The sequence below is a fragment of the Podarcis muralis genome, chromosome 14 (genome assembly GCF_964188315.1).
Source record: "Podarcis muralis chromosome 14, rPodMur119.hap1.1, whole genome shotgun sequence".
Classification (NCBI taxonomy): domain Eukaryota; kingdom Metazoa; phylum Chordata; class Lepidosauria; order Squamata; family Lacertidae; genus Podarcis; species Podarcis muralis.
The window spans coordinates 5,291,576-5,317,422 of NC_135668.1; the positions used below are offsets into that span (position 1 = coordinate 5,291,576).

Below are 25,847 nucleotides of genomic sequence, written 5' to 3' on the forward strand. Positions count from 1 at the left end.
GTCCAGGTGTGCATCTTATATTTGTGCATCTCTTTCTTCCTGCCTAAGTGCAGAACCTTACCATTGTCCCTATTGGAATTCATTTTGTTAGTTTGGGCCTAACTCCAGTCTGTTAAAGTCATCTCCTCAATTCCTTCATCCATTTATAAAGAGGTTGAACAGCAGGCCCAGGACAGAGCCCTGCGGCACCCCACTTACCACTTTTTTCCAGGATGACAATGAACCATTAATGATAACTCTTTGGGTTCAGTCAATCAACCAGCTACAAATTCACCTAACAGTTACCTTGTTCAGCCCACATTTTGCCAGCTTCCTCGCAAAACTATCATGGGGGGCTTTGTCAGAAGCCTTACAGAAATAAAGATACACTATGTCCACAGCATTCCCCCCCCAAAAAAAGAAATCAGGTTCATCTGACATGACTTGTTTTTGAGAAACCCATCTTAGTAGTCACAGTGCTCACAGACCAACTTTTGAATTGTCTGTTCTAAGACCTTCTTGGTATCAGTGTCAAGCTCACCAGCTGGTAGTTACCTGGGTCTTCCTTTTCCCCCTTTTTGAAGATGGGAGACAGCATTTGCCTGTCTCCAGTCTGTAGGGACCTCACCTGTTCACCATGAATTCTCAAAGATCATAGATAGGATCTATGAGATTACATCCACAAGCTCCTTCAGATGCAGTTTGTCAGGCCCTGGAGATTTTAATTCATTTAAAGTAGCTAGGTGTTTCCTTACTACCTCTTTCCCTATCTTGGGCTGCAAGATCCCAAGCTCCCTCCTTAACATCATTTATTCTGTTATCACCAGGTTGGGCATCACTTTCCTTTGGGATGAAGACAGAGGCAGAGTAGGTGTTGCGTAGTTCTGCCTTCTCTCTGTCACCCAATAGCATTTCTCTGTCTTCTGCATGCAGAGAACCTCCCACTTGCTTGTTCTTCCTCTTACTTCGGACATAGCCAAAGAAACATCATTATTATTATTATTATTATTATTATTATTATTATTATTATTATTCTCTCTTGCAAGCCTGAGCTCATTCTGAAACAGAAGTGGGGAAAATTTTTCAGTCCAAGGGCCACATTTCCTTTTGGGTAGCTTTCCAGATGCCACATGTTAGTGAGGGGGGTGGGCAGCAGAGGCATCTGGGCAAAGCAGCAGATGTGATTCTTTTCTTTGTACACTTGACTACATTCCAGCCACATAAAAGCCAAATGTTTACACAGGCAACACATGTAAATAGCTCCATCCAGGCAAGCAGCAGGCATCACCCCAAATCAAAGGCACAGTTCAGCCGGGGGAAAGCCCTTGGGGAGGATGGGTCAGTTGGGTGTGGCTTGGGGAGAGTCCCAAGGGGTGGACAGAGAGCTGCATTCAGCTCTGAAGGCTGAACTCCTCTAGCCCTGTGCTAAAACCTTAAAGTTGGCATGAGGTGTGTGTGCAGAGCAGGAGAAGCTGAAAGAAAAACGTTAAAAAGAGCAGAACTGCAGGAGGTGAATATGCCAGCAGCTGTCTTTTAAAGGGCCAGAATGTTCTGCTGAATCCCATGTGGAAGGATTTCTAATGAGCATGGCTCACGGCTGCTATCATGAGGCTTTTCTGTAATGCGTGTTTTGAAGCTGGCAATTTTCTCCCTTCTGCCTCTGCTTCCCTGTCTATTTGTGGATCTCCAGTCCCCTTCTTGTCTTGGGGAAGCTCCCTGAGTCAGAGAGTCTGCCCACTCGTGTGGGGGGGGGGGGCGAGGCCCTCACTGTATGGCAGGTGATACTTTGCATGCTGATGATCCAGGTTCAGTCCGGGTACCTCCAGTTTCAAAAAGCACCTCAGGTCACAAGTGACCACCTCCTGAGACCTAGGAGATTTATAACATATGAAAAATCCACATTTGTTTATTTGCTACATTTATATCTGGCCTTTATTCTGAGCAGCTCAAGAAGGCATGCATCAATTCTCCCACTGACCCATGCATTTTATCTTCACAACAGCCCTGTTGGGTAAGTCAGACTCAGAGACAGTGACTGGGCCAAAGACTCAGTTTGTGCCTGTGTGAGGATTCGAACCCAAGTCTGCTCAGTCCTGGTCTGATGTTCTTCTTGTCACTTGTTAATGCACATACAGAAGTACTTCCTTCCAATCTGGCCTGTAGTGGGTGGCCTTCCTATTGTATGGTGGTTTCAAAAAGAACAATAATCCTAACACACCAAGAAGCAACACAATGACTGTAGGATTGCCGGATCGCCTCTGTTTTCACTTTTTGCTTTACCAGATTGTTTCCTGGGCCTTTTTTAATAGTAGCTTGGTTTACAAGCATCACTGGGTGATAATAGCCATCTCAGTGCCATGAAATCCTCCCCTGCTGACCCATAGATGAAGTTGTTGTTCAAAGTTCAAGAACAGGTGAGGCTGCTTTTTTCCTCTTCCCTTTTTCTGGTTGCTTGGCAACCATTAATATACTGTGTCCAGGATGTGGGTTTCTGCAATTGCTTTTCACGAATCTGTTCAATGAATATATCTATTACTTGCTTTAATGCAAAAGGCTAAAAACATGTTCTAAAGAAAGGAGAGCCACATTTTTGCCACAGGGCAAAAGCATCACACCTCCCATATTCTGTAGTGGCTGCAGTGGCCATTTCAGGCAGCCATGCGGCTCTAGCCCTGTGACCTTCCAGATGTTGCTGATTTCATCATCCTTGAATCATTGACCAGGCTGACTGGGATTAATGGGAACTGGAGTCCAACAGTATATGGAGGGCCCTTGACTCTCCAGCCCTGGTCCACAGGGTCTTCCTTCCAACCACCTTCTTGTTCCATCATCCAGACTATGAGACACTGCTGCTTACCTGCAGTGCCTTTACTGTTTAGGCCAGAGAGGTAACCTTGTCTCTTTTCCTTCCTTGTTCCTTCTGGTGTTTAATTTATTAGAGAAAGAGAAAGACGGATTCCTACTCTCCAGTAACAGAGTTAACACAATGGTGATTGCTCCAAGCACATTCAAACTTGCTTAGATTTACATCTGCCCTCATCCACCTTTAGACAAATGTTCACCACAAAAATGCTTAGACTAGAATAAATTGCAGACACTTAGTTTTTTCAAATAAGTGAATATCTTACTCACAACTCTCCATCCCTGGCAATAAAACAAAGAAGGAAAAAGTTCCACACAACTTTTTAAAAGATCATGCAATCTTTGGGTTAGCAAAGATGCTGGCTATAAAATATCATTTTAGATTCAGTTCATTTGTTGCATTTGTGAGTCAAGCCGCATGGCTCCTTCTTGCTTGTTTTAGGAAGCACAAAGAGAAAGATACAAGAAGGTAGAGAGCAGAGACATTGAAGAAATATTTTTTAAAAATTAAACCTCTCTCTCATTTGAGCTTTAGCCAGCCTGACTTCCCCCCTGCAACTGTTGGCTACTCGTGTATACTCCTCCTTTCTTCCATTTCCCCTTTCTTCCATTTCTTATACATGCCCTTCTTAACTCTCAGCTCATCTGTAAGCTGCTTATGCAGGCACACCAGTTTCCTTAGATTCCTCCCACTTTTCTTTCTTGTTGGAATTGTCTGCATTTGGACCTTCAATATTTTTCCTTTTAGAATCTCCCACCCTTGGATTCGGTTCTCTTTGAGTATTTCTGACCATGGGATCACACCCAGTAGCCCCTTAAGCTTTTTGAAATTGGCCTTCTTAAAGTCCAGAGTGCATGTCCACTATGCTCAGTTTTCCCTTGCCTCTGTATCCTGAAACCCAGGAGAACATGATTACTTCCTCCCACATTTCCTACTTCCACTGTTGGTCAGGTCCAAGATAGATGATCCCCTTCTGGGGATAGACGATTCCACCTTCTGGGAAATGAAATTGTCAGCATGGCAATGGAGGAATTTGTCAGACCTTACATTCTTGCTAGTGTTTGAATCCCAACAGATATCAGGGAAGTTGAAGTCCCCCATGATTACTGTATCTCTCCTTTTTCAGTGTTTGATTATCTGCTCTAGTAAGGCATCATCCAAGTCTTTAGTCTGGCTTGGCGATCTATAGCTGACACCCACAATAAGGTCACTGTTGTTGTCTCTCCTACAATTTCCCCCCATATACTCTCAATCGCATTTCCATGCTCCACATCATTGATTTCTTTACAGGTATATACGTCCTTCACATATAATGCCACTCCTCCTCCCTTCCTGTTTGGTCTATTCCTTTTGAACAAGTTATACCCCTCAGTTCCTACATTTCAATCATGAGTCTCATCCCACCAGGTTTCAGCAATGCCTAGCGGGTCATGTTTGCCACCCTGTACTAAAAGCTCCAATTCTTCTTGCTTGTTTCCCATACTCTGTGCATTTGTGTAGAGACAACTGAAACCATGAGCTGTCCCCTCCAGCTGCTTCCTTCCTGTATTTTTTTGCCCTTTAGCAGGTTTCTAAAGCACCACCTCAGTTTCCTGTGCATCAATGAAGCTATTATCCCCAGTGCCAGGTGCTCTTCTGTCATCTGTAATGTTGTCTCCCTTTCCCTCGAGATCTAGTTTAAAGCTCTCCTGATCAGGTTCTTGAGACTTTTAACAATCTTGCCAACCGCTGTGACGTGCAGCCTATCTTTTGCTAGAAGTCCTTCCTCAAGGAAGCAGAGACCGTGATCCAAGAAGCCAAATCCTTCCTGATGACACCACCTGCGCAGTCAGTGGTTTGTCTCAAGTATTTTCCTCTCCCTGGAACACAACCTTCAACAGGAAGGAATGATGAAAAGACTACCTGTGCCCCAGTTATCTTCAGCTCCCTGCCCAGTGTCTCATAGTCCATTGCTATGTGTTGCAGGCTGTGTGTGGCAGTATTATTTGTACCCATGTGAATCAGAAGGAGGGGGTAGTGGTCAGTGGTTACTCTGGTAACTTGAGGCCAGGGCTCAGGTTAACCCTTTCATGCATGCAAGTGTAAGTATTACAACATACTTGTATTTTTTCTCTCCTGCTGTCCAGCAAACAATAATCCTGATGCCAGAGAGAGGGAGGGAGGGGGCTGGGGCAGAGGTTTCTTTGTTTCTTCTGGTGAGAAAACCAGCTGCACGCTGTTTGTGCTGCTGAGAGACTGGACAAGTGGAGATGCCCCAGAGAGTCCCCTTCTTGCCTTTCAGTGCAGTATCACAGAAGATGATGAAGCAGATGGGGTTCAGATACTAGCCTTCCCCAACCGGTTGCACACCTGGGGTTTGGCACTACAGCTGCCATCAGCTCCAGCATGATATGGCTGTGATGGTTGGGGCTTTTTAATTTATGCAACTCATTCATTTATTCATTAAATTCTTAGTCCTTTTTTCATCAAATACTTAGTCCTTTAGACAAGTCTGTATTTTTCTGTTTTTGTTTTATTAGTCAATTAATAAGGCTATGGAGAAGGATCACGAAGAATATAATATTGGTGTCTTGGACATCTACGGCTTTGAAATATTTCAGGTAATGACTTAAAGCATTATTTCAGTGACAGCAAAAATGCCCCTGTTTTTCTGCCTGATTTGGGCAACCTGTGGTGCTCCAGGTGTTGCTGGACTCCCAGCACCCAATACCTTCAGCGTCCAACATGGCCAGTGGCCAGAGGTTGATGCGAGTTGCAGTCCAGCAGCATCTGGAGAGCCATGGCTTCCCAGCCACTGTACAAAGGAGGACATTCACCTCCTTTGGCATCGTGGCTTTGCCATTTTCTACATGGCAATAACGATAATATTGCACAAATTAAATTCTAATGCATACTGCCCTGAAATCCATTTTTGGATGAAAGATAGGTGTGTGTGTGTGTGTGTGACAGAGAGAGAGAGAGAGAGAGAGAGAGAGAGAGAGAGAGAGAGAGATTAAATTAAAGCAGTTTTATCTCACTCTCGCTCCCAGAGTGACTTACAGATGGAATTAGAGGGCCCCTTGTTCTCAGCCTTGCAATTTAAAGGCTGTGACACAAAAGGAAATAATTTGGAGGGAAGAGGAAAGACGCAAACTCAGGCATTATTTCTTAGTTACAGTGTTCTGAAATGGGAAGAGTTCAAGAAGTGGAGCCAAAATTTGCTGGTTTTTAGCAGAGTGGAAAGAGTGGCCACACAGTCCCATTTCTCTCTCTCCTATGGTGGAAAGGCTGTCACAATTTTTAAATTTAGTTTAATTTTCATAAAGTTGCAAAATTTATTCCCTGCACCCAGAGTACATGAATGGAAACCTTTGGGATAAAGTTGGGACATACATATTACTTCCTATAATTGGAAACAAATATAATGTAAAACAAAAATGCTTCGTATAATGCAGGGTTTGAATGAATTTGTGTAAGTTGTTCTAGGAACAATAACGGTTCCTTTAATGAAAACTCAAGTCTTGGAAAGAGCTTTGGAGAATCTAGGCTACTGTCTTCTCTGCTGAGGTTTACAGTGCAAATGTAAAAACCAGCTGTTAAACTTACTGAAAATATATTGCAAAAATAATCAGGATTGACCTAATTGGTAAAAGGGGTGTTTTTATGTAGGACCTGAAGTTAATGTTTTCATTGCTTGTTTTCTCTCCCAGAAAAACGGGTTCGAACAGTTTTGCATCAATTTTGTTAATGAAAAGCTGCAGCAGATCTTCATTGAATTGACGCTGAAGGCAGAGCAGGTAAAAAAATACCAGTTTGTGATGTTTTTTGTACAGATATCCACAAAATTGCCTTCCCCTTGTCAAATGTGGCCTGGCTTTTTGGGTGATGACTATTTAAAATTTGTCTGGCAAGTATATTTGAGAGAAAACAGTTGTGGGTTTGCTAGTACAATTTTGGAAAGTAATGCAGCCGCAGATGTAAGCAGATTTTATCATCTGACATGGTGACCCAAGAATGAGTCTCAGCAGAGAGAACAACCATCCTGTCAGCTGACTGCCTCGTGGATGCTGACTTGTTGCCACAGATGGCTGGCTTACATTTGTGTTGGATAGGGCTGTCAAGTGAAAATGGGGGAATATCTGCTTTCTCCATTTCCTACCAACCTGTCTCTTTGAAAGAGAAGGGGAAGGGGTTTGTGTTTCCCCTCCTACCAGCCTGTCTGAAGAGCCAGTACATTTGTTTGTTTGTTTGTTTGTTTGTTTTGATTTATTATATTTCTATGCCACTTTTCATTCAAATGAATCCCAAAGTGGCTTACGAACAATAAATAAGAATAACATGATAGACAATAATAGAACATCACAAATACAACATAAATCATATAGAATAATTAACATATAATCAGTGAAACAATTACAATTTGTAAAACGCTATTAACAAAGCAACAACAAAAATAAGCTAAACATCACAATTAAAGCAAAAGTCATACTATATGAATAACAAATCAATACAACATTTATAATCTATAAAACAGTACTGTATTAACAATATTAACAAAATAGGAGTCAAAAAATAAACTAAGCACTGTTAAGTTCTTGCACACACTCCCATGACTTATAATCTTTCAATCTATTTAGCTCATACTATTTCAATCTATTTAGCTTGGAATACTCATGTGTGTAATGCCTGTGGCAGCAACTCCCTTCGGAAGGTTCCTTGGGCAGGAGCTGGGACAGCACAGGTGAAACCAGCCACCCCCTGATGGCAAACAGAGTATTTTGCCCCCTAAGTACTACAGGGAAGCAACAGAGCTCATTTATCCCTTCGAATATTTGACTGTGATACTGAGTGGGGCAACTGAACTTAGACCTCAGAGTGTGTGGTCTGCTTGGTTACTTGGAACAACTTTGTCAAGTAGTTTTCTAAAGTGGGGGTGACTAACCCAAGAGCCTTCATCACACACAGGAATTTTATCTCCCTTGCTCCTGGACCCCACAAATTTTGGTAGATATTGGTGAAAAGAAACGTTTTTTAAAAGCAGACAAGAGATGGAAGGATTTTTAAAAGCCACGTCCAGTGTCTTAAATGGGGGGGAGGGGGAGAGAAGTCACTCCCTCCCCGATCACCAGATTTATCAGTTGATGATAACCTCAGCTGGTCTGTATGTAAGTGCAAAGGTGGACTCACCCACTTTTGGCCACACCCACCCCTGGCAAGCAGCCCCTGGATGGTTGGCCAAGGGTGAACATGGCCGTTGAGCCAAAGAAAAGGCTAGCCACCTCTGAATTAAAGGAAATTTGAGTAAGAACCCTATGAAATGTATAATTTAACATCCTCCACTTAAAATTAGTAATTGTTGAATCAGGGCTTAGACTTGTAGGCTGTTTCCAGCGTCAGTGGTGACTCAGAGTGGTTTTCCTTCCTCTGAATAGCACCCATGATCTGTGATTTATGGAAAGGTCTCTAGGACAAGCAAGCTCCAGCTCCAGCCCTTCATATTTTAGAAATTAAGCTCTGTCATACAAACGCACACCAGCATCTTCACCTTCCTTGTTTTGAAACACTTGGAGTGACAACTGCTTTGGTATCAAAATCTGCAACAACTAGGCAGGACCCCGGTGTCTTATCTCACACAGATGATAATTTTAATTACAGTAGGCCAAAAACATATGTGAGAGTTACTGCCCCCCCCCAATGCAACCATCGCTACCTGTCTGAAGCCGGCGCACTGAGCAGGCGAGATCTCAGGAGCCTTGCAGGGCCTTCCAGATTCCTCGTGCAACCTTCACAGAGTCTGGGAAAGACTTAAAAACACTTTCTGCAGCAGAAAACCTGGCACTGAAAGAGCTTTTTAAGCCCTCTGGAAAGGTTATATGAGGGCAGTCTCCCGCCCTCTTTCCATTCATTCATTCATTCATTCATCTGTTGATGACGCATGCAAATCTGTGATCACGTAGGTTTGGGGCCTAGTCTTCAAAACCACCACAGTGTCTTGGGCTGGCCAAATCAGGACAGTACAGATGAAGGGTTTGTCAAGGACCTGGGGGAGGGCTCTAGTTTGTTGTGGAGGTCTTTGCCGGAATTGGGGCAGCCTGATAGTAAGGATCCAGTTGGGGACATTCCTTCAACCTGCTCTCTCTTGCCTTACTCATCTCTGCAATGAGAGCTGAACCCCACCTTTCTCTCCATCTCCATCTCCATCTCCACCTCCCTCTCCACAGCAGTCAAAGCCCTTCTCTGGCACTTCTACAGTGCCTGCCACACCACCTACCCAGGCGCCGTCAGACACTGAAAGGAGCCCTGCCTCTCCAGAGGGGGATGTTCTGCTGGTGCTGTCTGCCTCTCAGGGGGCAGAGACACTTCCCCCATCACCTAGATCCAGGAGGCGCCAGAGGAGGAGAGAACAGATGGCTCCGCCAACTAGGCTTACTGAGAGATTGCAGAAACGCTCTCTGTACTAAGCTGAGCCCACCCCTGTTCCTATATATAGGATAGCAAGGGGGTGTATCCGTGTCAGATCAGCATCCAAAGCTTTGGGAGTTACTTTGCCTGACTTTGTTGTAGCTGAATCTAGGATTAATTATGTGGCTTAAGACAGCAATTTGTTTATGTACCGCAGAAATCTAAGCATTAAATCCTTGGGAGAGTATTCTTCAAGTCTTCATTCTCGATGAGTAGGAATCAGGACAGACAGCAGTTGCCAATGTTTGTAGATACTGGGCAGACCCAGGGCAAAAACTCTAAGCCCAAAAGCTGTTCTTGGGTGTTGGGGCATCCAGAGTGGAACTGCCTGCCTGCCCCTTCCTATTCCATGCATCCTTTGGCTCAGGTCCAAGAACTCACTGCTGATATATGTCTAAGCTTGTAAATAACAACTCAGCTGGCCCCTTGTGGCAAGTAAGATCCTCCCCACCTGCCCCACACCAAACTCTGTAAAGATTGTGGCTTTACCTATTTGGCCACAAATGGCAGCATGACTGGGAAAACCATGTTAATCATTTGTGTGCCCTTCTCACAGCAGATTAAAATGGTTCCACTTTTCCCTCCTGAAACAATTCCTCAAAGAAATTCCAGTGACTTTTGTGTTACACAAGTACCACTCAACACTGTGGGAGGAATTCAGTCTCGAGCTAAAACAAATGGTCTGTCAGCACCCGCATTTCTGCTTGCTTGACAGAATGTCCTCCCCTTTCCTCCCTCTGTGGCTGCTCTGGGGTTTCCTATGACCTCCCAGAGTGGGTGGGGAGAAGAGGGGGAAGCCCCATTGCATTAGTGCAGAAGCCTTTGCACTGGCTCCTGCTAGTGGAACTCCTTAGCTCAATTTGGCCCTGTATATTCAAAACTGGGTGTTTCCCATAGGGAACAGGCAGCTTTTTGACACCTGTCACTTTGGGAGTTTTGTAAATGAGACAGTTTCTACAGGTGCTCCTTCTACAGCACAAAAATGTGACAAGCTGCTGTCAGTGAAATCAATAAATTATCTTACCTCTGGAGCAGAAGCCCTAATGCAGTGTTTCCCAACCTTGTTTCCTTCCTGTGGCCCCCCATGGGGGCAGGGGAGCAGCTGCCCCCCAAATAAGTAAAAATCAATACACATGTGAGGTTCTGCCCCCTCCCCAAGCCTTCCCCCTAACAAAACTCCAGGCTTTGCCCCCCCTCGTACCGGTAGAAAGGTAGCTATTTAAATGTTTTGTTTGCAAATAGAACTAGTTTTACTCATAATTTTTATAATTACATAAAATGATAGGAACATAGTGAAATATTGTTGAAGCAGAAAAACATAGAATCACCTTTCTAGTGCAACCCCCTGCAATGTAGGAAACTCAGCTAAAGCATCCATGACCGATAGCCATCCAACCTCTGCTTAGAAACCTCCAAGGAGGGAGAGTCCAGCACCTCCAGAGGGAGGTCCATCTTCCATCAAAACTATCAAACTGAAGTCTCTGAAAGTCCTTGAATACCGTATTTTTCGCCCTATAGGACACACTTTTCCCCCTCCAAAAATGAAGGGGAAATGTGTGTGCGTCCTATGGGGCGAATGCAGGCTTTCGCTGAAGCCTGGAGAGCGAGAGGGGTCGGTGCGCACCGACCCCTCTCGCTCTCCAGGCTTCAGGAAGGTATCCGCAAGCCTTGGGAGTCCGGCGGGAGTTCCCGCCGGGCTCCCAAGGCTTGCGGACAGCAGCCTGCATACCGAAACCTGGGGAGCGCATCGGGGCGCACCCCAGGCTTCGGGCAGCTCTCCGCAAGCCTTGGGAGCCCGGCGCGACCTCGCCATCGCTCCCAGATCCGTTCTGGGGGCTGGGGTCGGGGGAAGCTCGGGCTTCCCCCGCCCCCAGCTCCACAAGCAAGCTCCGGGAGCGATGGCGAGGTTGCGCAATCTCGCCATCACTCCCAGATCCCCAGCTCTGAGGCTAAAAACGAAGCCAGGACAGCTAGCTGAGTGTTTGTTGTGGGGGAGGAAGGGAAAGGAGAATGTTAGCTGCTTTGAGACTCCTTAAAGGGAGTGAAAGGCGGGATATCAAATCCAAACTCTTCTTCTATTCTGCTTCTAGCGGGATCCATCCCGCTCGCTCTCATGGCTTCTTTGGTCTTTGGGGCTCGGGGGGGAAATAATTTTTTTTTCTTTATCCCCCCCCCAAAAAAATAAGTGCGCCCTATAGGGCGAAAAATACGGTAAGTCAAGGTGCCAGACTTTACCCGGCGGAGATCAAGCTTGTAAAGCTTTGTATAATTGGCACCAGTTCAATTCTGATGTCCAACTCTGAACTTCAGTTTGATAGTTTTGATGTTTTGCATTATTCCATAAAGTTTTCTATACTGTAATTGTTTCTGGCCATCGTGTTGCTTTCAATATTGCTAATGTCAAAAGCTGGCTGGACATTTGTTGCTTTAGATGCTACTTGCTATTGGATCTGTTTCACAGACGTTTTGATACTGCAGAGTTTTGTGTCAAAAATGTCCAAAATATGCACCTGAATCTCTGTATGTCTGTTTCTAAGCTCTTATTTCTGTACTGCAGGAGGAATATGTGCAAGAAGGAATACGCTGGACACCCATAGATTACTTCAACAATAAAATTGTGTGTGACCTCATAGAAAATAAAGTGGTATGTGTCCTGAGGGCCTCCCAGGTCTCATGCAGACAGAAGGGACACCTGTCTCTGTTGGGGATTGAACCTGGGACGTGATGCATGCAAAGCGGGTGCTCCCTCAGTCTACCTTGGCCTGTCTCTGCACATTCAGCAGCTTCTGGCTGGATAGCTCCCAGTGGGCCACAATGATAGTCCTATGACACATGGAGAAAACTGAAAAAAATCCATGCTAATTCCACTTTTGAGAACTAAACATGAATGGATGCCAGGAGGAGCAACCACACCTCCTGCAGAAAGCAGCCAACCCCACAGGCTTCACTGGTAGCTGATTGGCTTAGTCTCTGACCAGTTGGAAACAATCCTTTTCTTTAAAATGCTACAAAGAAAAATGGAAAGAGAGGTCCTAATTTATGGCACCTCAGGGTATCTGAACAAGCATCAGCTTGTCTTAATTGTACCCAAATCTGCTTCTGTTTTGTGCAGGTTTCACAGGGGGGACACTCTGGTAAACATGGCTGGATCAAAGAAGGGTCAATAAATAAACAGAATAAACAGAATAAATAAACAGAAGTTTTCTGAAGTCCAGTGGCAGTGTGTGTGCTCATCACTGCCCTGAGCCATTGATCTATAGGTGTTTGGGGAGGGTACTAAAAGCTGAGATGACATTTATTCATAGTATATATAGATATCTTTTCTGTCAAAAGGCACCCAGTGACTTTATTTGTTTAAAAATGACTAAAATCCAATTAAGCGCCTTGAGTGCCTGGCCTAGAGATAGGGGCAAGCAGCCTCGAAGGTTTTGCTGGAGAGAGGTTTGTACACCACCTGTTTCTTCTTGGTACACCAGAATCCTCCAGGCATCATGAGCATCCTGGATGATGTCTGTGCCACGATGCACGCTGTGGGTGAAGGGGCCGACCAGACCCTGCTGCAAAAGCTCCAGATGCAGATTGGGACTCACGAACACTTCAACAGCTGGAACCAGGGATTCATCATACACCATTATGCTGGAAAGGTGACTCTCAAAACGCGTTAGCTGATTCAATTTCTGACTGATCTGAGACTTGATTTGGCTAGCATATACCATGCAGGGTTGTGGGGAGCAGCCAGGGTGGGGGGCTCCTTGGCATGGTGCTGTCATATCCTCAGTGTCAGTAAACAGGCTTCCACTGGCCCATTTTAAAAGACTTGTCTACATTTTTATTGCAAGGTAACATTTGTTTTAACCCTGCATGGGGAAAGGTTCCTGGGTAAGAGCGTGTAGGGTTTGGAGCAGGGAAACAGAACAGGAAAATATCCAGCCTCTCCCTGGATCTTCTGTGCTCTCAGTCTCTCCCTTTCCAAAGCAAGCAGCATCAGCTGATTTTAAGAGAGAGCATGCATTTAGCCCCCTAATTTCTCCAGATTGTGCCTTAACAGATTGCATTATTTTCCAAAACTGAAAGAACTATGTAAGTGAAGTGCATTTCACTGCCATATCCCTTGCAAATGGAATAAAAGCTCACTCCTTTCCCCAGGTGTCCTACGACATGGATGGATTCTGTGAGAGGAACCGGGATGTTCTTTTCATGGACCTGATTGAACTCATGCAAAGCAGTGAACAGTACGTAAGACATGTTTCCCCCCACTTGCATTGCACATGTGTCCCAGATGTAACAGTTCATATTTCTCCGCTCTCCCCCAATCTCTCCCCATCTGTGCATTTGGGTACAGTTTCCGCTTGCCTGCTCTAACTTTAATAACATAGAGTAATCCAGGCAGCAGCTCAGATACCAGCCTTCACCAACCTGGTGCCCTCCAGGTGTTTTGGGCTGTACTGCCCATGAGCCTCAGCATCATGACCATGCTTGCTGGTGCTGATGGAAGTTGTAGCAGAACACATAGAGGGCTCCAGGTTAGTGAAGGCTGAGATAACCTTACACTGCACTCTTCTGGCTAGACAGGAGGAGAATTAATTGGTTCCATATAAGAGTCCAGGAATTAATAGGGAAAGTGACCACTTGGAACTAACTTTTGATGGTATAAGCAGTGCTTAATTTCTAACATTTAATAAAGATCTGGGCTATTTCTTAAATATGAAAAATGCTGCCTGGAATAATGTCATCTTGAATCAGGATTCAGAAATAGGCAATTTCTCTTCAACGAAAGAAGGTTCAATCTGGAACTTGAGGAACATCTGCAGTATCCCTTGGTTCCTGTCAGGGCATTACTCTGTTGGATATTAAAGCCATAATCAGAGGACTGCTTTTGTTTTTAAAATAATAATAGCACCTAATATAATATTATTAAGAGGAGTGAGACCTTGTCACCATATATCACCTGTGTTAGAGATCTCCAGTGGTTGCCCCTTTGCTATTGGGCCAGGTTCATGGTGTTACTATTAGTATATAAAGCTCTTAACAACTTGGGACCAGTTAACCTGCGATATCACCTTCCCCCATATGCCTCCTTCTGACCACTTTGATCTGCAGAACTGGCACTGTTGCAGGTGCCACGTGGTATTTGTTCTGAGTTTGTAAGAAATTGGTCTTCTAGTATGGCAGCACCCACACTTAGGAACTCCCTCCCTGTGGAGCTGTACTCCTTTCAGTGCCTACTAAAAACATTTTTGTTTAGACTAGTCTACCTAGACACATAGAATGCTGGTATATGTTTTAATCTGTTTTTATTTTATTTGTTTTGAGTAGTTTTTAAACCATTTTTCCCTGATAATTTTATTGTTTTATTCTTTTTGAAAACCACTTTGAAGTTTGTTTGCTTTTATAATCAAGTGGTGTATAATTTTAATGAAACAAACAGGTCAGGATGGCCTAACTGACTGATGGAGGAAATGATCTTATATCCACCTGCTTCTCCATCAGCCTCTTGGTCTTTTGTATTATCACTATGTGCTGACCTGTGTCTTATTTTTCCTCTCTTAGGCCTTTTATAAAGGCTCTGTTTCCTGAGAATCTCCAAGCTGACAAGAAAGGCCGACCCACAACAGCTGGTAGCAAAATCAAGGTGCGCTCCAGTTTTTTGAGAGTCCTGTCCTACAATTGCACACTTGGAAGTGTTATGTGGAAGTTGTTGATAGGTACTGGAAGGTTTCAGGGCATGGGCTCTGTAGCCACAGATTTGTCTATGCTCATTTATATGTACAGATACACATTTGAAAGTCAAATAAGGCAAGTGAACTACCGGTAATTTCCCATCCAAATAATAAATTTGTCCATTAATTTGTCCCCCAAAAATGTTTCTCTCCAGTTCATTTTCTTCCACATAGATCCTTCTCCAAATCAATTCATTTTCCCTTCAGTTGTCTCCATTCACCTCTCCCAATCATCTCTAGATAAAGTCATCTTGAATTAGGTAATTCATTTCCCCCAATTAACATCCTGCCAAGTAACCCAGAATCCCCCACCCTCATTCAATTCCCCCATAGTTCATTATTTCCTCCAAAGTACTTGGGCACCTAGGAAAAGATTTTGAGCCCACTCAAAAGGTGGAGGGTAGGGGAAACCAGTGAGCATTGCCACCCGTCTTCATCTGTGTGGGAGGAAGGCTCTTACTGTGGCTTCCCCCTCTCCCTGCTGGTCCCTGACCCTCAGCCGTGCCAGGCAAACTGTATACCAGTGTGAAGGGATCCTTGGAACCTGTTGATCTTGGCGGGAAGATTGCCCATGCAGCAATAGTTCTTCCGAAGGGCGATTTCAGGAGAGATTGCTGTTACAAATCAGACATCCTTCTTTTCTCAGAGACCAGGGTCAGTAACATTATCACTTACAGTGCATTAGTTTCTGGCTTCAGTAAATTCTCTTGGGATCCTGTTTCTGAAATAGTGAAATTACCATCAAATTAAAAAATAAAAAGGAGCAAAATTATTATCGGTAGCAGTTCTAAGCAGCAGCTAGTATCTAAATATGCCATTATTATTATTATTATTATTATTATTATTATTATTATTATTTATTTGCAGAAACAAGCCAATGACCTTGTTGGCACCCTGATGAAATGCACGCCCCACTACATCCGTTGCATCAAGCCGAATGAAACAAAAAAGCCTCGAGACTGGGAGGAAAGCAGGTACAGAGGAGACAGTTCCCACTGCTAATGCATATTAGATTGTTCCCTGCATTATGCCCAGGATGGCGAAAGAGTCGCTTCCGTGGCATGTAGTATACTTGATGTGTGGCTTCATGAGCAAGAGTAGAATCATCTACAGATGTAGGTTGCCTGTTAATTGAGACCACAGCAGAGACCACCCATGGAGAAACAGCAGGCAGGCAAGACAAATGCAAATACGTTTTGTTCTGGCGTTATAGGCCTTCCCCCATGACTCGTTCCCTTTACACCTCACCTACCTCCTCGACTATCCCCCACTGCTCTGCCCACCCCTCTCCCCAAAGCTTGCCCCTTCACTCACAGCTCAGCCCAACCTCTTTTAAAGGGGGAAGGGGGTTCTTCAGACAAGTGCCTCCCCCTCCTCGGTTAAGCAGCTCATCTGGGCTGCCTGCCACTTGCACTCCTTGCTCTCTGTCCTACCTGCCATTCTGTCATCTACATTTTTATGTATATAGGAAGAAATTATAAATACAGTGGTACCTCGGTTCTCGAATGTTTCCATTTTATGTATATAGGAAGAAATTATAAATACAGTGGTACCTCGGTTCTCGAATGTTTCCATTGATGAACATTTCGGAACCCGAATGCAGAAAACCCAGAAGTAAATGCTGCCATTTTTGAAAGTGCCTCCGAGGTCAAACGGCTTCCGCTTCTTGTTTTTCAATTTTCTCGAGTGAATTTGCAGACAGCCCTTTGTGCCTCCGTTTTTGAACGTTTCAGAACTCGAATGGTCTTCTGGAATGGATTACGATCGAGAATCATGGTACCACTGTACATTATTTTGAATGCACTTTTGCAACCAAGTGATAATGGTGGTTAGGGTGGGCAGGAGTTACATAAATGTTCTGGTCAGTCTAAAGGAGGGCTGTGCATTTCCTTGTAGGCCATACTGTCATAGGCCTCTGAATACCAGTTGCTGGAGACTTCAGGAAGGGAGAGTGCTCTTGTGCTCAACTCCTGCTCGTGGGTTTTCCCCAAGAATCTGGCTGGCCACTGTAAGGTACAGATGCTGGATGGGCCATTGGCAGGATCCAGCTGGGCTCTTCTTGTGGCCTTAGCCTTCTGAGTTGGGCCAGAAGCAACAGTGGATGGGATCAAAGGGGAAAGTGGGTGGAGCAGTAGATGTGACTCTTACCTTTGTAGACTACACTCCAACCATACAGTAGTCAGGAGGACAGTGTGTGTGTGTGTGTGTGTGTGTGTGTGTGTAGATAGGTACATAAACATGTGCATGCGCACACACAGACAAACAGGGTATTCTATCTCCTTCCATCCAGTCAAGCAAGCACTGAGGATTGTCACAGTTCAAGGACACATTCCAGGCAAGCGCAAAAGTACTTGAGGCGTTTCTGGAGCAGGGCTGATGTGAGGAGTAGCCTGGGGAAGGGGCATGACCTAGGGCCACTTAAGGAAGCACATTCGATCCACAAACATGTATCTTTAAATGGCATGCAAAGCAAAACTCAGAACACTTTTTCAGCAAGCTTGTCAAATCCTTATTTTTCCAATTAATATTTAAAAAATTGGTTATCCTCAAACCTAATATATTTTTCCCAATTTTATTCCCATGCTGTATTTTGCTATTTTTCCAGACTGCAGTGTTACCAACTTGGAGAATTCTTTTCCAAGCTGAACTTTTAAAAAAGCTGTCTAAGTACAAGATGCATTGCCAGTTAGGGTGTGTAGCTTTTTTTCTAAAATCGAGACATTCCTTTTGCATTTTTCACTGCACAAAACCAGTGAAAAATGTAGTTGGGGTGATGTAGAAAGTGATTAAATCTCTAAAACCAATTCTAAATCTCCATGTTGCAACTGGCACTGCCCTCTAGTTCTTTCAAATTTTGAAAAATGCCTTCCATTACAGTTGTTCTGCCCCCATCCCATCCTATCATACTACTTTGCTGGGGAGTGGAGAGGGGAGGAAAATCAAATTGTTCTGTTCGGAGAATTCTGTTCGGAGAATTGGAGTCCAGAATCTTGTTCCCCTTCCAAAGCCTTCTGGTGGAGTAGCCATAAAAAGAGCTGAACAGCCAAAGTATATTTTCCTGTTTATAGATTCCCGCCTGCTGACATATGGAATAATGCAATGGAGGTGGGGGGTGAGACAAAGTTAGTCCTTGTTTCTTACTGCTTCACCAATGCCAATCAGTCTCAAGCTACAAAGAACTTTTAAGACTGTTAAAAATGGGTTTTGGGAAAAGGCAGTTCTGAAGCATTCTCTCTCTCAGAGCCAAAGCCTTTCAGGTCAGTGTCTGGTTATCAAGCTAATGAGAAGCATTATTGTAATTCTGGGGAAAACTGTTATTTTTAAAGCACACACACCATTTTTATGTTTTTACGAGGTAGACTAGCAAAATTATAGGTCTGGCTTGGTTCAGAACTAAAGAACTTAATTATTCTTACGAAAGCCTGAAACAAAAGTTTGCTTACTGCTGACCTGGGATGGAAAGTTCTTTATTTTTTGTTAATATTCAAATGTTCGTATTCTTGAAATGTGGAATTTGTTAACTTAAAATCAAGGAAATAATGCTGCCACACAAATTTGTTCTCCTACAAATGATGTTCCTGAAGCTACTTACATTAGAAGATACTGCTTTCCAAAAGTGGATCCAATATGACTCAGAGGGCTGTAGCCAGTGCTATTCCCTGTGGAAGGATGTACAGATCCAGAATTGGCCTCCACAGTCACTTACGGACACACTGTTAAGACAATATTCATGGAAGACAATCTTACTCGGCTACGAGTGATCGCCAAAGAAGAAGATGCATTGATTTCTATGGGTCTTCTTTGAGTAGGACTAGTGTTGAATGCAACTCTGAAGGAAGGACCCTAGTCCAATGACCAAGCTGCTTTGCATGGTCCAACTCTCCAGCGGGATCCCCAAGTGGCACCAGGAGAGATCCCTGTCTGGAACCCTGGAGGACTGCTGCCAGTCAGTGTAGACAACACTCAGTTAGATGGACCAATGATCTGACTAACTCAGAGGCAGATTCCTCTGTTCCTGCGAAAACTGGCATGGATATAATTCCAAGTGGCCGATTTGTGCCTTTCTTGCACATGCAGACATTGCAACATGTTATGTCACAAGACACAAGAGTTTCCTTCAGCATAATCCTCCACTGTTGTAATCCAAAGTGTTGTTCAGGGGGTATCTTTTTCCCAGCACAAACACAGCAACATAGCCAGAATTTATCTTGATAGCTGTGTATACTAACTCAGGCCAACATTAGTTGGATTCCCCCTGACTTAAATCATACCCACACATTGGGGGGGCTTGCTATTTACACATTTTACTGAGTTTCCCATATCCATGCATGTTACATTCTCCTGGCTGCCAGGGCTGTTGGAAGTTGATGTCTGGCAATGTCTGGAGGTCACTATGTTTATCTTTTATCATCTTTCTTTTGGAGGACCAGATAACTGGGGTCAAGACTGCACAGGCAGTTTGCAGTGCTTGTTAGAAACATCCAGAGACACTCTTGTCTCTGGATGTTCCTAACAAGCACTGCAAACTGCCTGTGCAGTCTTGACCACAGCTATCTGGTGGCACTTGTTTTCAGTGTCTAAGAAAGATCTTAAGATAAGAAGGTCCCAATATCTCTTTTGAACATTACAAAAGAGTGCAGCAAGCTATCCACATGAGAAAAACCACCCCTAACCTGGGTAACGGCAGCCTTTCCTGTTACCCAGGCTAGGTGTGCTTTACTGTCACTTGAAACTGCTGCTTCTTTCCCTTCAATCCGTGACTGTAAGGGCCGTGAGTTATCCTGTAGAGCTTCTGTAGAGACACTTGAAAGCTGATTCCCACCTACCTCTTCAACTAATCATGCTTGTTTTCTGACCCTTTCCCTGCAGGGTAAAGCACCAAGTGGAATATCTTGGGCTCAAAGAAAACATCCGAGTGCGGCGAGCGGGTTATGCCTATAGGCGAGTGTTCCAGAAATTCTTACAGAGGTACGGTATTCCTCTGTGTTGCTTTCTTCTCTTCAGGAGATTTTGAAATGGGAGGGAAGATCACATTCCACAAAAAAACCATTCCCAAGTTTTCCTCTCCATTACTGCATAGAGTAGATAGGGGCCTAAAGAAGCCCAGGTGTGTTAAATTTGGGCTCTTGTTTCCTTGTCAATAAATCAAAAAATAATGTTTCTGAAGGCAGACCTAAGATTTGAGGAGCAGCTGAAATGCTCTTGCACCACATCCCCCGTCTTACTCCTGCCCTTGTGTGTAAAGGCTGCCTGCCTTTTAAAAAGTATTATTATTACTAACATGGCACAAATGCTTAAAAATACACCACCTTATAAATAAAGAGTTGCAAAAGCTGCCCTGGCAACCGCTTTGTTGGTGACACTTCCCAGTCAATGTCTTCCTTCTGTGTTTGTCCTCTCCCACCCATCGCCTCGTTCAAACTGACCATGCTTGAAACTTGCTACTGTATTTTGTGTTATGGTGGAATAAGGAAGCCTTCCCCAACCTGGTGCCCACTAGATAGGACTCATGGGAGATGTAGTCCAAAACATCTGGAGGACCCCAGGTTGGGTAAGGTATGTCATTTTTTTCAAACGAGCCGTACTGCTTTAAGGAACAACAGCTTTGTCTTCTCCACCTGTACTGTACTTCTCTCTGTACTGTTTTCGCTGTGATGGAGTAACAAAAATGACAGCCGCTGCCTGATGAAAGGAATCTTAGTTGATTAATCATTTAAGTTTACATTAGTTAATCAGTTGATTGTTCAGGGACCTCCTGCATTGCGTTTTTGAGTTGTGTGTCACTGCAGTGTGTTATATGAAAGTGTGGTTTATACATATTTAAATAAATAATTGTAAATGTGTAATTTAAATTCACACTTTAGGGAAATTGTTCTAAATAAAATAAAGCATACTTTCTTTTGATTTTTGATTATACAAACATACATCCTAGATCATACACAGAGCATTCTCCTTCTCTCCTTCTCTCTCTCTCTCTCTCTCTCTCACACACACACACACACACACACACACACACCCCTTCACCTTCTAAGATGTCCCCCTGCCATCTGTAGTTTTTATCACTATAAAGAAATAAATTATAACCAGGAGCACCCTTTATCAAAATGTTTTAAAGTCGTCCAGGCATTGCAGCCCTAGCTGCTAAAACTCCTCCTGGGCTCTTCTTCCTTCCTTCCTCCCTTGCTCTGCTTTCTCGTAACAATGGCTTGCTTTTGCTTCTGTTTTGATTTTGTGTGTGCTGCAAATTCTTTCAAGCTGGAAATGCCCCACATTTCTGCTATGTCTAAGGGAGGATGGAAGCTGATGCGGTTTAATAAAGAAGCGTCAGGCAGTTCTTAGGGAGGGAGAGAGGAAGTGGGAAAAGGATCCCACACCAGAACTCCAAGATTGGCTCCCCTGAGGCAGCAGGCAATGCGCTTTGTGCACTGCCAGAGAGACAACTGAATGACAACATCTTGCTGTCTAAAGTGTTTGGTCAGCCCTTGTTTTGTTTTGATGATTCTATAACCCTCCTGTCTTTGCTCACATATTAATTATGATTTCCAAGGTTGTTTTCCTGTTGTAACTGAGCCTTGTGGTGGTGTAGCGGAGAGGTCGGGGGAACACAAATCTTAGTCCAGCAGTGAAGCTCCCTGGTGACCTTGAGCTTCTCTCTCTCTTTGCCTGACATGCACCACAAGGCTTAGGATACAATAAGGGAATCCCCAGGTAAACAGCCTTGATCATACTGGAGGAATGGTTAGGGTACAAGACAGTAAATATGTTAAGACTACACAGCTGTGATTATCCAAACTCTAAGTTGACTTATGTATTATCTTTCTTCAGTTAGATATGATGCCTTGGGAAGAAATTTAAAAAGCTAGAAAATGTAAGAAAATACCTTATACCAAGTCAGTCCAATGTTGTCTCTGATCAATTACAGTTCTCCACGGTTTTGGGGCCTGTTCCAACTCTTGACTCCAGTGGGATAGTTCTGATTTAGAGGCCAGATTTTAATTTCTCGTGCTTCAATTGCTTCATTATCCCAGAATCCTTGGTGTAGAACATTTCTGTAGCACCTGGGAGGGAGAGGCTGACCTCCATCTTGGAATTTAACAAACAAAAACAATAACTGCCCCCAGCAGTTTAAAAACCCATAGATGGTTTAATAAGCCAAAGGCCTGGGAAAAGTGGGATGTTTTTCCTGGCACCTAAAGATATGTAACAAAGGCACCAGGCAAGCCTTTCTGGAGAGCACATTCCACAAGCAGGGAGTCACCACAGAAAAGACCCGTCCTCGTGTTGCCGTCCACCCCCCCCCCCAGGCCTCTTGTGGAGGAGGCACATGAAGAAGGATCTCAGGTGATGATTTCAGGGTCTGGGTCAGTTTGTATAGGAAGAGGTGGACCTTGAGGTATTTTATTTGTGTTTGTCTTTTATTTTTAACCATGGGGCAACCCAGTCAGATAGGGTGTTAATGATGGTGATTGTGATTATGCTTTTCTGCAGGTACGCCATCCTGACCAAAGCAACCTGGCCTTCCTGGAAAGGGGACGAAAAACAGGGGGTTCTCCACCTCCTCCATTCTGTCAATGTGGATCCTGACCAATATCAGCTTGGGAGAACAAAAATCTTCATCAAGGCACCAGAGTCTGTGAGTAGAAGGGCAAAGTCTTGACTCCAAAGAGTGAGACAACCTGCTAGAACTGAACTGTAGAATTGGGGAGGGGGAAAGGGGAGGTCACTTGTCAGTTCTGCAGTGTGTTGTGTAGACCAAATGGATAGAATTTGCACTTGTTCCCAGATTTCAAGTCTTTATCAAGCCATCCTCTTCTCCTTTGTTTTCCATTTTGTGACACAGCAGTGCTGGGGGGAGGTTACCTGCTCTCCAAAGAGGATTCACCAGAAGAAAGGAAAGCAGGTGGTGTTGCTCTCTACTGTGGCACTGGACTAGGCTGAGAGGTTTAAACCTCTTCTCCCAGGCTAGTGTCACAATGAGGAGAGAAATGTCTCACTCTTCTGATGATCTGCACAGGTCGGCTAAAAAATGGTGGGCAGGGGATCAGCATGTCTGCTTGTGTGTGGTGTGTGTGTGCTTTGGTGGGTGGGAGGGAGTAAGTGTACAGTGCATCACCTGGTAACACAGGCAGCCTTTCCTAGATGTTGTTGGGACTCCAACTCCCATCAGCCCCTGCCAGCATAGCCAGTGTCAAGGATGAAGGGAGTTGCAGTTCTATTATATCTGGAGGGCCCTTGCAGTTTCCTCTGCCCAGCCCTAAAGAATGCTAAGAATTGTAGTTCAGTGATGGGGACGATTCAACCCAACCCTATAGAGCTAGATTTGATAGAGTTCCCTGGCAATAGGTAATGACTGTTAATTAAACCAGTTTAAATTGGTGGTGTAGAGCAGTGTTTCCCAACCTTGTGCCTCCAGCTGTTTTTGGACTACAATTCCCATCATCCCTTGCCACTGGTCTTGCTAGTCAGGGATGATGGGAGTTGTAGTTCAAAAACAGCTGGAGGCACAAGGTTGGGAAACACTGGTGTAGAGATCCATTGAAATATCTGATTCAGGTCGAGTGTAGATGTTTCATGAGCCATGTTCTTGCAATGTAACTGGGGTGAGTAAACTGTCCCCGTGGGGCTCTCTCCACACACTTAGGAAGCCTGGAAGTAATGTACCGTTTCCAATCAGAAGTGGGGAGCCCACTGCTGAGACAGTTGGGTGCATGTAGACACCATGCAGTCATTCGCCTGAACGCCCATAGGCTGGTGGTGGATCCCACTGCTGCTGTGACCTTGCTTCCTCTTGGGTGTGTGTTGAGAGGACTGGACTTCTGCTCCTCTGTGAACTGCAGCTACCTGCCTCAGCCTTCTTGAGTGAGAGAGTGCATATTTTCTGGAGATGGTTCCCAGTTTGCCACCAGGGTTTAAAGGCAACTGGGTTAAGTATGAATCAGACCTAGGCCTTCTGTAGTACTAATTGCATCTCTCTTGGGTGCACCAAGATAAATTGTTTTTAAGAACAGTGAAGGAAGCAGAAGATCATTCTTTATAAAACTTCTCTTATATGTTTGTGTTGAAAATCTCTTGCAAGTCATTAAGGTGTTGTTTTTAAAAGAGGGATGCTGATTTTTCTTTCTGGGCACAGGAAGTGTGTCTGATGCAAACTTTAATTACATCTGATGGGTTGCTCTGCTTTGATAGATGTGCTGCAATTAGTACAACTTCCTGGGAGTCAGCCATGCAAGTAAAGTTGCTATGAGCAGCTTGTTCTGCCAGCTCCCTTTTCCATTTTTAAAACAAAATAAGGCAGAGAGGCATGCTAATTATTTCAGGAGAGAAAGGTTGGCCACAGCATGCTGAAAACTGTAAGCTGTTTACATATGTGTGAGGACACATGTAGAAACTCGAGAACAGACTTTGCTAACGCCACAGCAGACGAGAGTTGTAGTCCAAAATATCTGAAGGGCTTCAGGCTGGTGAAGGCTGCTGTTTTTGGAGGCAGAAGGATCAGACCCAGAGGGTGCAAATGACACAGGGGAGTTCCTCTACGCAAGCTGTTCCACAACTCCTGTTCACTTCCATGGAGCTTGTGGAGGAAAACATCCCAGTGGATTATACCACATGCTAATTAGTGGGAAGGCAATGGGCACCATCCCACTTCAGACACCAGAAGAACTTGGTGGAGTTGTGGCCACCATCCTTTGCTTTGTCAGCTATGTGGTCATGTAAGCAGAAAGAATGGCTAGTCACAGACTCGGGGATGTGAATCCTGGAAGATCTGCTTCCTTACCTTGCAGGCCTTTTCCCACCTGGCGTGGAAGGGTTGGGCCTGACTGACTCCAGCTACAAACGCTGAGGCTGCTGAGCAGAGGGTTTTTGTTGGGGTGGTTGCTGTTGTTGGCTTTTTGTATATTTATTATAGATCTCCTTATGATTTACGTGGAAATGGTTCAGTTTGGTTGTACATTTTTAAATATTTTATTTATTGCACCTTTTTTACCTTGTAGTTATGTATTTTTTCATGTTGTTAAGTAAGCCACCTTGAGAATGGCTTAAACTATGGAAAGGCAGCATACAAATAAAATTATCTATGCATGCGGATGCTGGGGTTGTCCCTTCCTGCTCTACTGAGCTACTGCAGTCCTGGAGTGGCAGGATTGAACCCTGGTGGAATATTGCAAGCTAGACAGGGGTATTCAGGACTAGGGAGGCTGTCAGTTTAAAAGTCCCACTGCACCTGCTCTTTATGCAGGTTTGTGTTCAACCTCAGGAACCTCCACTTCAAGAGAGTCAGGTTGCAGGTGATGAGAAAGTCCTGTTCTCTGCCTGAGGCTCTGGAGAGCTGCCTGCTCACCAGAGCAAGATAGATGGGCCAGAAGTCTGACTTGGCATGAACCAGTTTCATAAATCGCTCCCACCCCAGCAAAAAATCTGGCCAGACAGGAGGATCGTGCTTAGAAGCCAGAGGCTCTTGGTGACAGCCCAGGGAGCTGAGGAGTGTGCAGGGTTAGGAGTGCATTTATGAAGGGTTGCAGGACTCAGCCCTGTCCAGGGCACCCTGAAAGATGTCAGCATTGTATCTCTCTGCATTGCTTTCCTCTCTGTGAGCATCACACTGTGCGCAGGAACTCTGTGCCAAGACTCCAGCAATCAGAACGTCAAGCAGATGCTGCTAAATCCCTTGTCGGCAGCCATCATGCGCTGCTGTCTCTCTCCCGTCGTCTGCCTGAAAGCAGATGTGAAATGTGTGAGATAGGCCAGATCCCCTTTTGACTTTAAGATGAACTGCTCCTTGTTTCCAAAAATAGCCTCCTTTCATCTGCTGCTGGTTGATTGGAAACATACATGTCTTGAAGGTG

At 44.4% G+C, this 25,847-nt stretch overlaps 1 protein-coding gene across 1 annotated transcript in view; it reads left to right on the forward strand.

Moving 5' to 3' along the window:
• The window catches only part of MYO1E (myosin IE), a 109,123-nt gene that overhangs the window by 65,381 nt on the left and 17,895 nt on the right, over positions 1–25,847 (forward strand). The window contains exons 11-19 of the mRNA XM_028707124.2: positions 5,362–5,442; positions 6,532–6,618; positions 11,841–11,927; positions 12,760–12,927; positions 13,430–13,515; positions 14,834–14,915; positions 15,871–15,977; positions 19,873–19,971; positions 22,492–22,636. Of these exons, the coding sequence (XP_028562957.2) occupies positions 5,362–5,442; positions 6,532–6,618; positions 11,841–11,927; positions 12,760–12,927; positions 13,430–13,515; positions 14,834–14,915; positions 15,871–15,977; positions 19,873–19,971; positions 22,492–22,636 (942 nt within the window). The remainder of the gene's footprint in view (positions 1–5,361; positions 5,443–6,531; positions 6,619–11,840; positions 11,928–12,759; positions 12,928–13,429; positions 13,516–14,833; positions 14,916–15,870; positions 15,978–19,872; positions 19,972–22,491; positions 22,637–25,847) is intronic.